Source organism: Athene noctua, chromosome 1, assembly GCF_965140245.1.
Source record: "Athene noctua chromosome 1, bAthNoc1.hap1.1, whole genome shotgun sequence".
NCBI classification, from domain to species: Eukaryota; Metazoa; Chordata; class Aves; order Strigiformes; family Strigidae; genus Athene; species Athene noctua.
The window spans coordinates 102,579,994-102,596,283 of NC_134037.1; the positions used below are offsets into that span (position 1 = coordinate 102,579,994).

Here is a 16,290-nt window from a genome sequence, read left to right on the forward strand (position 1 = left end):
CTGGCTGATAAAGTACTACTAACTGCAGGCTATCCCCAGTTTTTGGTAGCCTAAATCCCCCAAAACTGCTGAAGTACACTGGGCATTAAAATCACGTTTAAGTCTGATCATTAGCAATTTTCATTTAGGTTAAAAAAAAAGGTAAGAGGAAGATGTCAAGTTGAATGATTAAAAAAAATTCTTCAGTTGTACATAAATTTAAAGGGAGGTGCCATGATTATCCACATGCATATTCCATTACAGGCCACAACAGAGCAGCAGCTGGACCAACTGGTGGCTGATGTCCGAATCCTATATATGAAAAGGAACAGAATTCACTGCTTTGCTAAACATAACTGCTATTCCAGAAGTCTCTGGGATGGTTCAGAGTGTGCCCAGCGATGACCCTAAAATGGTCTGAATACAGACATCTAAGTACATTTCCAGGAGTTAACAGCAACCACACACCTACACAAGAAGATTAAGAATGCATCTTCAGTGAGCAATGATATTAAAAATCACAAATAAAACCTGCATGTGATTAACGCCACAAAATCTCTGGAAGCTCCTAACAATCTTCACAAAAGGCAGAATTTGAAATCAGGCACTTAAGGAGCCATGCCAAGGACCAAAGCAAGGGCCTAATTGAAGTTAGAGGCTTGAATGGTTTTCATTTGTCATGTGGCATTGGCACCCTATGGCACTAAGCACATTTATCCCCCTCCAAAAAAATCAAAGAATAAAAATAGCTGGAAAAGGTTTTAAAAAAAATTAAGAACACAGGATAAAATTGAGTTTATGTTGAAGATGAACTAGACTGCAGATGTTTCTATTTAAAATTAAGTATGATGGAGGAAATAAGAGTACAAGTAATGCACTGTCATTTAAAACTTCAGTAGAGAGCACAAGAAGCAGCAGGAACATGTCTACTACCAAACTGCAAAAAAATCCAAACCATCTGAGTTTCAGTTCAGATATATGTGCACCACAGGGGTGCATGTGCACTATTATGTATAGGGATAAACAACTAAAGGAAATGAAAGCTGCCATGTGTGGCTTTGAATTATTCTCTATCAAGATGACAGATAGTGGATGGAAATTATTTTGAACATGTGTACAGCATTTATTATAATGATTTCTACTTCCCACCCCCACAACAGAGAGCTGTTTTAATTGCTTAATGAAATTTCTTTTTAAGTTTACTACATGGTAGTAATTTTGCCATTAAAATTAGCGCCGTTATGCAAACTGGCATGATGTGCTATCTGGACTAAAAACTTAAATATAAATTTTTACCTTTGCCAACAATGAGCATGCATAATATGTCCACAGCTACCCGTGTGTGTTCCACATGACAGATCCGGGTGCATGAATAATGGGTCATATTTTTCTGTATTTAAAACAAAACAACTTGGAAATAAACATTCAATAAAAGACTTAACTGCAGATAAATGTTACCACATGTGTGTTATTATTAAACTTTATCACAAAAGTATAACTCACTTGATGAGGCATAAAACATTACTAATCCACAACAACTTAAACAGTTTAGATCATTTACAAGTATCACGTAATTTTGTTTTGAGCATATGTACTGAGATTTCAAACCAAGTTTTCAGAGGTGCTGGGCCCTGCTGAAAGTCCCCAAGATCTACCCCTGCAGTTTTGGTTGTCCAGTACCATTAAACAATGAGTCTAAAAACACTAATGTTCAGAGTGAGAGTCCAAAATGATTCAGTGCAGAAATTTTCTATGTGTTTATGTATTCAGAATTTAGAGAAACCTTTGTAACAATGCCACTGATCATTGTGATCTGTTTCACAAAGTAACCTAAATTCAAGTATTTTTCATTATTGCTGAGACATTTCAGATCATATAACTCAAAGGAAGGAAATGTGTATCTTGTGCTTTTGCAGCACTACATCAACACCTCCTCTTTCTATAGTGTCACAGGTGTAGTTTAAGAACCAACACCTGATTTTTAAAGGCTTTTTTAACAGTTACAAATAATTTGTCATAAATGGCTGGCAGAACATTTAGATAATGCTTTGCAGTGATGTTACATTTTTTAGAATACACATTTCTAGCTCACTAAAAATATGGGCGTTTTACCACTGATTACAATGAAGTAATTCACAATCATACAGTTAACATAAGAAACTGATGTCACTGTCTCAAAAGCTCGCAGTTGTTACAGTGACTTTGACATTCATTAATATTTGTAATGGTTTTAAGCCCTGCCGGGACCTGAGATCACATTGCCGCTGTCCCTCCCCCACCCTCGGACACAAGTAGGGCAGAAACCCCGGGTTAAAATAAGAAGAAATTTAATACAACAGCGTGATAAAACAATCTGAACAACAGTAGCAATGATAACAACAATAAAAAGTAATGAGAGTGAACAAGACAAAAGATATACAGAAAAATACCGCAATGGATGCAGACAGCCCCATGCTTCCCGCGACCAAAGCCACAAAAGAAAAGCTTCGCTGGACCTGACTTCAGCATGGTATGAATAACCCGGCTGGAGATCCCTTCTTCCTTCCTGCTGGGGAAACTTAACCCTATCCTGGCTGAACCAGGACAATATTAAAGACAAGTATTAACACTACTTACCAGGATCTGGAGTAATTTTGTTTCTATTTTTAGACAACACAGTTGATCGCTGAATAAATGCTGCCAAGACCATAGCCCTGCTGTCCACTTTAACTTCTTGTTCCTCCTGACACAATATACACATAACAACTTGTCTGTGTTCAGCTACTCTAGTTTGCTCTGGTCCCAAAGCTGTGAGTTTTGCATCCGATATTACAGGGCTAGAATATTCAAAGAACACTAGTGAGCAAATAATTTGAAAAAAATTACAAATCAGACCATGATTTAAGTTGATTAATGAGATTACTAGCTTTGTGATAAGTGCTCTCTGACAAAAAATAGTTCTGGTGCTTGTACAACAATTCCTATGTCCCCAGAAACAGAACATGATTTTCAGAAAAAATTCCCTCTCCCAATAGTATTACCCACTCCAGTTTAACACAGAAACTATATCTGCAACCCTCCATCACCACTATCCCTCAAGTGTCTGACATAAATTTGGAAAACTCTCCACTTCCCCACAAAATCATTAGCATGCTTCAATTCATATTTCTAGCTACAAGCAGATTTTTTTCCAGATTCTCAACAGACGTAGAATCAGCTATTTCCCATTTACTATGTTTAATAGCATAATCTCTTCAGTATTATTAAAAATTTACTGGATAATTTTATACAAAAAAATTATTGGCCTGTTTTTTGTTGAGTACTGTATGACGATGGGAGAAGGGAGGAATCAGTATTTATCCCACCATCCTGGCAGAAAAGGGGAGGAAAGCATTCTATTTACTGCTGCTTTTTTGGTCTCAAAAAACTTATGAATAGTTTTCCATCAAGTAAAAAAAAAAAGTGCTTTTTTTAAGCAGCAAGAATAGGACAATCTGATATAAAACTTAAAGGAAAAAAATTAAATGAGATTTCTGTACCTATTTTCATGTACTCCAGAGGTTGAAGTATCTAGCTCTTCCAAAGTTTGCTGAAAGAGTTCTTTGTTTTCATTAATGAAGTGCCGCTGCATCTCGGACATCTGGGCCATGATCTTTTCCCTGCGCAATCTGGCAATCTCAGCTTTTCGCTTCCTTTCAGCTTTGTCTTTATCACGTGAACTCTGAAATTGTATTGTTCACTCAGTCATTTTTAACATCTTATTGCAACAGACTATTTTAGCTACTGCGAAAATCTCATAAAAAGACAAAAGAAAAGTCTACCAAAAAGTTATTTTGTACCCTCTTTAGCTCATGTTCAATGCCAGGTAGAAATACAGATCCAGAAGGGCACTTCTCCCCCTCAACCTTTAACTGTATTTTGTATTTCTCTTCCCTTTGAGCATTCATAAGATAAAAAGTAAGTGACAGGTCTCATTTCTAGTGCTGCTCTTCCTCCTACTAGCTGTATTCCTAAATGCAATACACTGCTTCAACATCTTTGGGTATTATCTAGAATGTCATGCCACATTAAACAAATGGCAGAGCTTATCTAGAATGACCTGCACGGTAAAAATACGTAGATACGATTTCTTTTAACAACTTCCCAAGGAGTCTGAAATTATGGGAAGGGCAGAACCATTAAATGCTGTGATCAGTACTACAATTCTAAGGAGTAAACTTGCAAAGTATTTAAGACTACAGTATATAAAGCAAAGAAAAACGGTCCAAGGACTGTCCCAATAGGTCTTTCAAACAAATGGGTTTGATCTATAAGCTGTGAGACAGAATTTCAGAAATCACTGATGTTTCCCATCTTTGATTTAGAATTGCAATTAGAAATATAGTCCTTTGCTAATCACAACCCAGACCTGTTTCAGATCAGCTAACTGTTACAGCTTGCTTTTACCTCCTCCATAATATTTCCCTCTGTCTCAGCCACAGGACTTGTAGAAGAGCTTTCTCTTAGTTTCTTAATAGTATTGAAAGTCTGTAAGAAAAAAAACATTTGTTTGTGACATGTGAATATAACTGTGTATACTATAATGCTGGACAGATAATGCACAGTGTTGGATTCCAGAAGAGGAAAAGAGTAGGTACAACAAATCAACATGTGAAATAAGGAAATCATCACAGTATATTTAGGAAATTTTCAAAAATCTTTCTCTCATGCTTTTCAGCAGTTATATAAAACAGATTTACCTTTAATATCCATCTGATCATGTCCTTGTGCACTTCCAGATGAGGTGCGTTTTGGAGGGTTTCTAGCATAGCTAGTATACTAGGGGAATTATTGGGTGCTTCTCCTGGTCCTGAGAAAAAAATTACGAGAACTGATTATACTGTTACCTGACAAACTAATCATTTACTAACATTAGAAACAACAAAAAAACAAAACCCAACACTTGTCTATGTTCAGCAGCTGAAAAATTCCTTCAACAAATAGGTACAATACATAACTTTCATTCACCCCTCTGCAAACATTTTCATGAGTACCCTGTAAATCCTGAAAAGTTTAGAGGAAAGAGTCTTACAAGTCTTGCTCACAGACTCTATTTTCTTACAAGATAAATGCAGTGTATGTGCTTCCTGGCTGTTTTCATCTTGGGACCTGCCATATAGAACTTGCCATATTTTATTTCCCACCTATTTTAAATGGAAAAGTCTTAGCAACTTTCATGTCTTCACAAAAATAGAGGCCCTAGTCAGAAGATACAATGGAAAGTCAAGATTAAAAGACCATTTAAGAATGCAACTACAGTTTTTGCAATTGTAGCATTTGATCATGCAGAGCAACCTTTGTTGAGATGCTACTTACAGATACTAAGAATCAGATTTCCTGGGAATTATTCAACTCTAATTTCTCCTCTAGAAAAGGCCTTTAGTATTGCTACTATCATAAAATCTATACATATGTAAAACACGTATGTATAGTCAGCTTTGTAAAATTTTGATGGATAAACAAATATACTCATCTGCTAAATACTGTTTCAGAAGAATAAAATATTAGATATTGGCATTTTCAGTTATTTCAAATTTGCTACACATTCAAAAAGAAAGGCATACTTGATATTTTCTGAGTGAAGGTGAATGTTACAACATTCTCCTCACTGAGATTCTCCAGATGTTGTTTTTCTTCTTGTAGTGCCATTCCAAGCAAATGCAAAACCTAGATGAAAATTACAAGTTTTAGTTCTTTAATCCTTCATCTATTCTATTCATATAGTTTGGGTAATGCATTAAGAGACAAGTCATCATATGATGAAATTATAAAATAATAATATATTTGAAGTTATTTCTATATACATAATTCCAAAGCATTACACAGGCGTAACAGAGCATGTTTACAAATTCTTGAAAATTTTCCAGGTAAAAACAACATTATACCACTTGTATCTTTCTATTTGCTGTTCTGTCTAATGAGAAGTCATTGCTTCTTAGCTTTCTTCCTAGCACTTGCCTGTTATTATCACAAGTTTCTGGACAGAAGCATGATGCACACTTTAAATCCTTCTTACTTATAAAACTTAACTGGCAAAAAGGTAAAATTATGAAACTGATTTTATTCTAACACTCTAGAAATGCATTTTTAAATAATGTTAACTTTTAGATCAGTAAAAAGCTGTAATTTCCTTGAACTTAAAAACTGGAATTACCCTATTTGGCACAAAACCAGTCTGAATGGCATTTAAAAAGCTTAAATACTTAAATCTTGGTGGTGAAATCTGTCATCCTGAATCAATCACTTTTGTCACCCCATACAAACTGGCAGGATGCTCTAGACAAAAAGCATTACTGAATGCCTGGAATCAACACAGAAACCCCTTAAGGCAAGGATAATCACTGGAAAATCTGTAGCAGAACTGAAACACAACAGCCTAAGTACCTAGAGAAGAAGTGGTAAAACCTGATTTGAGTAGAAGGTTTTTTAATTTGTTTTAATGTGTTCCTCAATCACATCTGTCTAACAGGTCTCATCAGATATAAGCCACCACTTCCAGATGTCTCATATCAACCTTTGTATGGTGCTTCCAAGACGAGTGCGGCTGACTTGGGAAATATGCTGTCCAACTGCACAGCACCAGTCAATACGAAGTATCATGAGTGTCTGAGCAAGTGATAGGTCCCTAATGAATCGCACATTTTGGAGAACATTTTTGAGAATACCAGAGGTACTCAAATGGTTGAGCATGTTTCAGTTCAGTTAATAAAAAAAACCCAAAAAAACCTCATTCTATTCAAAGTTATTCCAAAGTCTAGCATTCTCACATTACCTAAATGTAACTACATTCTTCAGTTTTTGTTGTGATTTATAATACTGACATATTGTTCCATTTTCAACTTTTTTTGTGTTATACAGAACTGCTTGTGTTAATTTAAACTTAGCTATAGAAGTTAATATAAACTCAATAAGACTGAATGTAAAAAAAATCGTAGTTTTAAAGCTGGGGTTACATTGCAAAATGTTATTAAAAAAAATCCATTGCTATTTTTGAAAAGTTTGAATTTGGATACTAAACCAACAATGCTGACCAATATGAATAACTCTTTGATGTCAGTTCACCACTCATCTTTGCACACCTCAAAAATACCATCATAGACAACAAAATCCACAGTAACTCTCCAGGTTTCTGAAGATCATTATAAATAGTGAGGAACAAATGGCTCAGCTGAATTTCCCAAAGCTGATACATTTTCAAGATAGAAAATTCCTTTCTGAACTTTCATGATTTTTTTCTAAAGTGATTTAGCTTAACCTGAAAATAATTAAAGGAATGTCAAGAAAAAGTCACTGTGCTTTACTTAATAAGCAACAACTCTGATAAACTGTTCTCTACCACTCTAAACACTATTTCAACTGATTCAAGCAAAATTCTTCCCTCTTGTGTGCAAATCACTAGAAATTTATCTGTCTTCCATCCACTTAAAAAAAACAACACCTGCATCAGAGGCAGAGGGGTCTCCCTAGTCTTTTATATCAGAAACCACCATTTATTTCTTAATCAGAGTATTCTGGATGTTAGATACCAAGCAAACAAGCCAAACCTGTAAATCCACATTAAAATGCTAAAATACATATTCCTTTCTTTAGCGTAAGCATAATTTTAAATAAGGAAACATACCCTCTGCAGCATGGATTCTGACCAGGCATAGCCATTGTGTTCTACTGCCCACTGCAGTATAGTTCCCATAATGCACAGCATGACATCAGACTGCAGAATATTAACCAGACTTGCAAAAAGTGGGCAGAAAGGAGGAAGAGCTGGTGGTGGAAGTGCTGAAAGGGAATTTGTGTGTTTGATATTGTGATATATAGTTTGATATAAAATGTCTGACTTTCAAACAGTTTAACAGCTTAAGCCAAGACAGTTTACAGTTGCTTAAAAACTAGTATTACAGATGACAGGCTGTACCAATCAACATGTCTTGCATGTAACAGAAAAGCCAAAGGAATGAAAGGTTCAGAAGGCTGGTTCCATGACTAATTAAGATTCCTGTCTACAACCAGGGAGAAATAAGCGAATTGCTACATTTTCAACTCATTTCTGGTTAGGCCAAGAACAGAATGCTAGTCTAAATGTCAGGGCAATACACAGTTTGACACGTGCTTCCTTTTCTCATCTTCTCTCAAAGAGAAATACCTGTATCTTCTCTGTTCTGTCTTTTCAGCTTTCTTTGTGCTTCCTCAGCCTGCAATAGAAGAATGATGCCAATATTAATCGGAACCTGTACAAATATAAAACTAATAAAAAGCATTCATGCTTTATTACATCATTACTGGTTTTTTCCCCCCTTTTTCCCAGCCTTAAATAAAATACGAAAGCTTCCATGCCTTTTCAGTTTGTCTTACATTCTGCTTGTAAAGTAAGGCATGCACCTTCAAAATTAATCTTTTATCTTGAGCCAGCCTGGATTATTTTTCTAGCATAAAATGGTATGACAAGTCTGAGCTATGGTAAATAAGACAATTTGGTAAATATAATAACTATGGTAAATTTGGTAATATGGTAAATATAATAAAATAGTAATTTCTATAAAGGTAAGCAAAAATACAGATTGTTTGAATACTTTCAGTAAAATAAGATTTAGGAGCATCCACAAACAGGCTCCTGAAGGCCCACTGATTTCAGTAGCTCTGTATAGGGCACAGAAATCACTGCCAAATCCCAGGCAAATTTTGTTAACATTCTCAAATTAATTTATAAAAGTTAACTTTCAACCAGCTGGTAATACTTCTTCACTGAATTGAGCTTTGGAAAAAAATCAAGCCAAAAAAGACACAAATAAACCCCATAAAGTTACATTACCAGTTACCTTTGATTGCTCTGCCCTTGAAAAGTGATAGAAATAGAGATTGAAGTTCCTGGCACATTCTGGCTTTAATTCATACAGACCTCTGCCTGTTAATCCAGGTTTCCTACAAAAAAAAAGAACCACAAACCAAAACCAACTTACGTTCATTGGTTATTAACATTTGAGCATAAACAGTTTACTAGAACAGCTGAAAACCACTGCTCAATAGGGATTCTAGAAATCAAGTAACAGTATTAAGAATGATGCACATGAGTAAAGCCATGGGAAAACACCATGACCCAGCTCCCTTTCTTCTGTTCACTCTTTTTCACTAACTTAGATATTCCATTTTTAAAGTAGAAATATTAGAATAAAGGGAAACATACTTGAAACATGCCACTTCTTCAATCACACTTTCCATTCCCGTCTCTCTGTTCTCCTACATTGAGTGAAAAGGCAAGACAGTGTGTTACTGTAGCTCTTGGATTAAACACATTCAAATCAAAGTCAATATTTCTGGTTTCTAGGCCTTTAAAATGAAATATTGGAAAGCTAAAAAGACAAGTCACTGAAAAAACAGCCACAAAAGGCAGCAGGAGAAATCAGCTCAAACACTATTTCAGGAAGGGGGTAAGGATGTTAAAGGGTAATTTGTATACGAAATAGTGTAGTGTGTATGAAATAGAAGCTGTCAACAGGGCAGGGGAAAAAATATTTAAGACTGACAATACAATTTAGAAGTCTAGCTTAAATCCTAGTGTGCTCTTTCATCCAACCTTATTCTTAAAAAAAATTTAAAAAAAAAACCTTTTCAAATTGTTTAAAATATTTAGAACAATGAAAAATATTTCAGAATTTATCATTAGCAGTACTACCAGTATAGCAAAAGATTAACTTTTTAATTTTGACTGCCTTCTGAAATTATGTTTAAAAGATTACTTGGAAAATAGTCAAAAAAAAACCCAAACAAAAAAAAACCCACCAAAACCAAAAAACCTTTGCTATTCTACAAAACCACTCAAACCAGAATTCAGACAAATGTTTCTGTCCATGCAAATGAAGCACTTCTGTTACACAAATCAATATACTGTGTCTGATTCCATGTCTTTTCAATTATTGTTAGGCTTTTAAATATAACAGTTTTTATCTCTGGATACCTCCAACAACCCACCTCCATACCACTATTCAGAGTTTACAAGCAGACTACAGAGACTGCCAGCCAGATGGTCTGATAAGAAACAATATTAAAAAGAGAAAAGAGCTGAAGAAGGTCTCAGGCTCCCAACCCTTTCCTATGTTTTCTTCTCTTTAGCTCTTTACTACCTTCTCCATGACAACTATTATCTGTACTCATGTTAACCTTGCTCTTAGCATAATCATGTTGCTTCCATTCCAGATTAAGTGGCATAAGCTTGCGTATGAAAAGTTTTCAGCAATCAGCCTTACAAAGTTCAAGTTTCTCTCCCCCCCCCCAATTACTTACATCTTCAGGTAACGCCTTTACCAATTCGCTGTGAGCCATTGGCCTGATGCTCAGCTGATGGATGATCTCTCGTTTGATTTCATCTGTTGCATTTACCTGTCCTATTCCAGGACTGAATCTTTCACCTGTAAAAAAATAAAATATAACCTTTTCTTTAGGATTTTAAACATTTATTTTCTTTTGCAACTTAAAGACAAAGACTGCAAAATAAATCTCTTCTGTAAAATCTTGTGTTCACCTACCAATGTTCAAAAATTCATTACACTAATCTAAGCTAGTTTCAAGGCTTTTCTCCTAGGAAAGAAGTCAGGACTACAAGAAGTTCAACACAGAACTGAACTGGAGATGACAATCAAGAACGCTCATTCCAGACCATTAAAGAGACTAAGTTTTTAAAAATAAATGTATTCTGAACTTACCAACAATCATTATAATGAGGTATAGCATCTCTTCTATAAGAGTGTTATTTTGTTGAACAACATCCTGAATTAAAATAAACAAAAAAGAATTTACATTTTTCAAATAAGGATAAAAGAATTTCTCCATATGCTGAAAATATTTTTTCAGTGCTTTAAAACATTGCCCATTTTGACCCTTAGCACTTCCAAATTAAGCTATGTAAAAAAAATGCAATCACAACTGCCTTAAACTTCTCACACAATGCAAAAAATTATGCATCAGGTTTTCACATTCACCAGTTTGACAAATAAAAATATTTATGCATATTTCAAACTGGTCAAACGAAACTAAAATCAGATAGGTTTTGCTTTTTCATCAAGAAATTGCACAATCTCCATACAACAGCATCTGATACACTTTCAAAAACAAAATTGCAGATTTTCTGTTGCAGTAGTACATAAAATACCTTGTTAGTATTTTCTGTGCTAAATCTTTTGCCATAGTCTGGAGTACTAAATATCTGATAAAGTTCAAAGCGACTCAGCATTATCATCAAGAAGTGATTTGGATCCATCATAGACACACCTGTCTGTTAAAGAAAAAAATTATTATAAACAGAAAATAGATTGGCTATTATAGCATGTTTGTATATTTATATACAATGTTCACAGTATATTCTTTATGGAATTCATTCCCCTTTCTATCCTGGGCATGAAGATTTAATTACTTAAAACTTACTATCTTTGGATTCCAATAACACAAGTTTATGAGAAAATCAAGAAAAGATTTCATTGTCCAGGTGAACTACACACCCCAAGCTGCAAATTTTAGCTTTCATCACTCCCACTGTAGAAGTAATGCATTAGATCTCTGTGTCAGAGCTAAGTAGACTGCCAGATCTGTAACATCTCTTCTGAAGAAACAAAACAAACTACTACATGGGATTCCACTTTCTATCCAGCATATTAGATGCCAACTTTGAAGGTTGGGTGAAGAGGCAACACATACACGTACAGAACAACCCGTTAAAGTATTACATTATTGAAGATACAACATTACATATGCATTACACAGCAAATTCTGCACTTTCCACAGTATATTTAAAAAACAAGGATGGCAACCACAGTATTTCTTTTAGAAACTATCCCATAAAGATACAAATGCAATAAGAAAAAGAAGTCCTTCCACAAAAATTTACTTTATTTCTTGTCATTAAAAGGTTCTGCTGGAGCTAAAAACAAATGCACACATATCCTGAAAATACCTGATAAACATATGGTTACCTGAAGCATTACTATGTCCTTGTCAAACATCTCCCTCCTGCACTTCACATTATGATAGTAATAAATCTGAAAAAAAACCCCAAACCACAATAATTAACAAACATCTAAACTTATCTTCATTCTGGAAAAATGAACTTTGTTATATAGTATTAGTAAACAGAAAATGAATCTACGATTCGAAAAAAAATTGTATGCAAAAAGCATTTTTATACAGCATAAAACAAGCTTGTACTGATCTAACATCTAGATCATAGATACACTTAGAAGGAAAAATCTTGTGGATCTCTTTGAGCTACATTTTAATATATCTACTTGTTTAGCAATTAACTGAAATTCTCAGGAAAGAAAACGCTTGCAGTTGGAGAAATGTTCTTTCTTTGGTGCATGAGTTTCTCTTCAATTATTTGAGATACCATCTTTCAGGAATTGCCAGTTTCATCAAAATGTTAATATTGTGATAGGACCGTACTTAACTCAAACCCTACTGGGAGTGAACTCAACAGTACCGCACCAAGCAGAGGCAACACCGCAATCATTGCATGGCATTGAAATGTGGGAAGGGTGATTCTACCACAGTTAAGGATGAATAAAGAGGGCTGTCGATTCGCTACATCAGACTGGGAACAGTATTCAGTGTGCTAAACTTTCCTCTAGAGACACCCCATTTCTCAGCAGAACTACATTGAAGAGAGCTAGGCATGCCTTCCCTCTCTTACCCACACTAATAATCCATATATATAGATGCCCATTCCTACCTTCTGGGAAAATATCCAAAAGTAGCTGACTAAACAGGAACCCTCCATAGCCAAAGCAAATAAAAAGGACTACCAGACTGTGGGAGTCCTATTACCTAAACTAAATCAGGTTCTTCATTTCAAGATGCTGACAACTGGGGAAATTAACACAGACTTCTTTCTCCATCCAAAGCTATGCCGAAATTTCAGATTTGATGTGTGTCTACAGTAATATGGGTGCTGTTATAACTGTACATAACTAGAGCTCCTTTTGCTTTAATAATGACAATAAAGGACATCACCTTATAAAGATCCTTCAGGTTAAGAGGCGAGAAGTGTCAGAATACAGTATGTTTGAGCAGCTTAATTCAGCCTCCTAGTACACATGCATTGCAATTACCTAATGAAGACGGGGGCTTGTGGGAGGGAAAGAAGTTTCTTGCAAATAAATCAAGTTAACACCTCACAGTACTAAATCCTATTTCTGTTGTAATCTATGTCTTGCTGAGAAAAATCACTTGAGACGATCACCCTGGTGGGCAGCACTGACACTCCAGTACTCATTTTATAGTTGTTATGCTTTAAACACCTAAGACCTAATTCGTACAAACACAGAGAACATAGGTTTAGAGATGGATGGAGCTCGTCTCCAGAAGTGTGAAAGAAGTATAAGAGATAAAAGCCAAGAAACACTCAGTTCTACACTGGTTGTAATGTTTTGTGTGGTCTTTGGATTTCAACTACTTTACAAACATAAATAGTAATATCTTAATGGTGTGTATTTTTATATTTGAGACACCTTTATGTGAAGGTGATGAATGCACTACTGAAGATGCACAGACTAATTCTGCACTTCATGCTGCTGTTGTGTTGAACCGTATACAGTAAAAATGCTAGGAGTCATTAACTGCATTATACTAAAACTTCTTTACACACAGTGCACTAAGTTCACTGAGCACTGTAGCAGTCCTGAAACAAAAAAGGAAACTTCTGATTAAGAAATCAAAGATCAGTTTAAAAGCACAAATATTCAAATGATGTGAGTACCGATATAAAAGCCCACAGCACATTGCCTTCCGTAAGATTTACAGAAGTGAAATTTGAAATCAATAAACAAAAGGGAGGTTTTGAGGTTTGAAATTATCTCAGGGGAGTTAGCAGAAAACAGTGATTTCACAGCTATTATGTACTTACCTGATTAACGAGAGAGAACCCATTTCTTCTCCACATCCCTGCATGCACTTGGGCACACAGGACTAGGCATCGCAGAGGATGTTCTATTAACATGGGCGGGCTAAGTTCACTCTGCATTAAGAAAATGCAATATTTTGATATAAACAGGGAAAATAAAACAAAATCAGACTGAAATGAATAAGGATGATATTTGTGATTGTTCAAATATTTTGGCAATACAAAAGAGAATCTAATCCAACACACATATTACAAAACTTTGATGAGCCTATTCACAATCTATGCAATTATTGTTAACAAACCTTACATTCTCTTTGCTCCAAAGCAGCACTCCACAAGAGTTTTACCTTATTCTTAGACAGCAGTAGGTTTTGTATTGTAAAACATCAACACTATCAATTTAATAACTGTCATCCTTCTTTCATTCAAAGGTTAAGTACTTCTTTCAAAAGACACTGAGATTTCTTCTCCCAGTTACATCTTCTCCTCTTTTAATTTATCTTACTAACATCCCCTTAAAGAAACAGCATATAAGTAAGAACATGCAAGAAAGAAGAAACAGCTGGGGAAGAAAATTAAAACCTAGGCCAAGGAATCAGATCATACTCAGAGTTTCCAAAAACAGTTTCTACTACAAAAAGAAGGTAATGCATGAAGAACAAAATACAAACCTTAAACTCGAGTCTTAAATTTAAGAGAGCAATACTGATTACTTATGCTCCAGTCGTGAATCTCTAGATCATTTAAGAAGTAATTTTATCTACTAAAGATAGTATCTCTAAACAAGAATTCATACCAAAAAGGTCTTTTATTTTATTTAATAATATCTTACACTTACGTGACCAATTTCACATTCAGCATTAATTACATTTAATGAATATGCTACATTTAATTACATACCAGGGGTAGCAGCTCTGGAAACTTATATGCCACTTCAGTTTTACTCAGCAAAACATGCAAGCCTACATAAATACATGAAACAAATACATACATAATATTACACATAGTATATTAATTCAAATAGGTGATCTAATTTATTATCTGACCATTTTCTGGACAGAGCTGCAAGTAAGTCTGCAGATTTATCATCCTGGAGCTACACAGCTATTTCCTGAAGAGACATATTACAAAGCAGACATTTTAGAATTAAAGTTTTCCCATTATATCTGTGTAAAACTTGCGGTACAAATGAGATTTTTGCCTTTCTTTTGACTCTGTCACGTCCACTCAGCAACAGCCAAGAGTCTGTGGTCTATAAGGACAAATTATCAACAGATACCTCATCCTTTCTATCAGTCCTTAGAGATTTATAAAAATACCTCAGGAACTATGACACCCCTACAAAATATATAAGGGTTTTCCGGTTTGCTTTGTTTTAAAGCCATAAGGGTTTTGCTTAAAGATTCAAACATTCAGTTATTTGATGATGAGCTGCACAGTATTTTACCTAAAAATTATCTTTTTCACTTCATTACCTATTAGTTTATTTTTATCATAGGACTTTCCGATTGTGTAAACTAAAATTCATCAACCTTTTTTCAACACAACTGTTGAACAAGATAGGCACAATATCAAAGACACAGCTTAATTTTCTGGTGACACATCTGTTTGATAAATCTGCTCTCTAATAGAATGTTCATTATTCAATTCAATCTGACAACTAAACATATTTCAAAACAGTTAACTACAGTCCGTATTTGGTTGCATTTCTTTTGCATCACTCAAGTGGCAAAAGCAGCAGTAACTGCCTACAACACACCACAGTGACAAATCCAGAGGCATGAGACAATCTCCTCCAGGCCTGAAACGATAACAACTTCTACAAAGCTTGGGAATGTTTTGCCTACAGGCTACCAAAGAGCTAGAAAACGGCCAAAATGTATCTTCAGGCTTAAACAACTGTTGTGTGGTTCCTTATGTACACACAAACAAAAATCACATTCCTACAACATTTTTCATTCCCTGAAATATTTTTGAACTAGTACATACCTGCAAGTAAACGAGAAACTGGGAGATGAATGCTAACTTTTTCCTGAGAAACACAGTATCTGATGGTCTCAACTGAATGTCCACACATACTGAGAACAATAGGTTGTTCTCCATCAGTAAAACCACTATGACACTGCATCAACACAGTCAGGCATTTCTTGTAAGCTTCAATTAACACTTTTTCCTAAAAGAAAGACCACAGTTTACAGAGATGATGAAAAAAAAGAGGTCTGCAAATAATACAGTCAGTGCAAAAAAGGTCTCAAGGGTTTGGGGTTTTTATCTTTATTAACAGTCCTGCAAAATTAAGATAAGCAATTCAACAAAAGGAGATGAATTAAAGGGGGCACAGACTGCAAAACTCAAACCCGTATAACTGATTAGAAAAACACCCACTAGTATTTGGGGGGGTGGGGGGGGGG

General features: G+C 35.1%; 1 protein-coding gene across 4 annotated transcripts in view; it reads right to left on the bottom strand.

Annotated features, from left to right (window-relative positions):
• The window catches only part of UBR2 (ubiquitin protein ligase E3 component n-recognin 2), a 59,921-nt gene that overhangs the window by 16,455 nt on the left and 27,176 nt on the right, over positions 1-16,290 (bottom strand). For all 4 annotated transcript variants that reach the window (XM_074897134.1, XM_074897135.1, XM_074897133.1 and 1 more), the window contains exons 15-31: positions 15,869-16,052; positions 14,780-14,841; positions 13,883-13,993; positions 11,955-12,020; positions 11,138-11,260; positions 10,692-10,755; positions 10,273-10,397; positions 9,176-9,228; positions 8,811-8,913; positions 8,138-8,186; positions 7,619-7,773; positions 5,562-5,664; positions 4,698-4,807; positions 4,405-4,485; positions 3,498-3,679; positions 2,596-2,795; positions 1,276-1,369 (exon numbers count right to left, since the gene is read on the bottom strand). In XM_074897134.1, the coding sequence (XP_074753235.1) occupies positions 1,276-1,369; positions 2,596-2,795; positions 3,498-3,679; positions 4,405-4,485; positions 4,698-4,807; positions 5,562-5,664; positions 7,619-7,773; positions 8,138-8,186; positions 8,811-8,913; positions 9,176-9,228; positions 10,273-10,397; positions 10,692-10,755; positions 11,138-11,260; positions 11,955-12,020; positions 13,883-13,993; positions 14,780-14,841; positions 15,869-16,052 (1,865 nt within the window). The remainder of the gene's footprint in view (positions 1-1,275; positions 1,370-2,595; positions 2,796-3,497; positions 3,680-4,404; positions 4,486-4,697; positions 4,808-5,561; positions 5,665-7,618; positions 7,774-8,137; positions 8,187-8,810; positions 8,914-9,175; positions 9,229-10,272; positions 10,398-10,691; positions 10,756-11,137; positions 11,261-11,954; positions 12,021-13,882; positions 13,994-14,779; positions 14,842-15,868; positions 16,053-16,290) is intronic.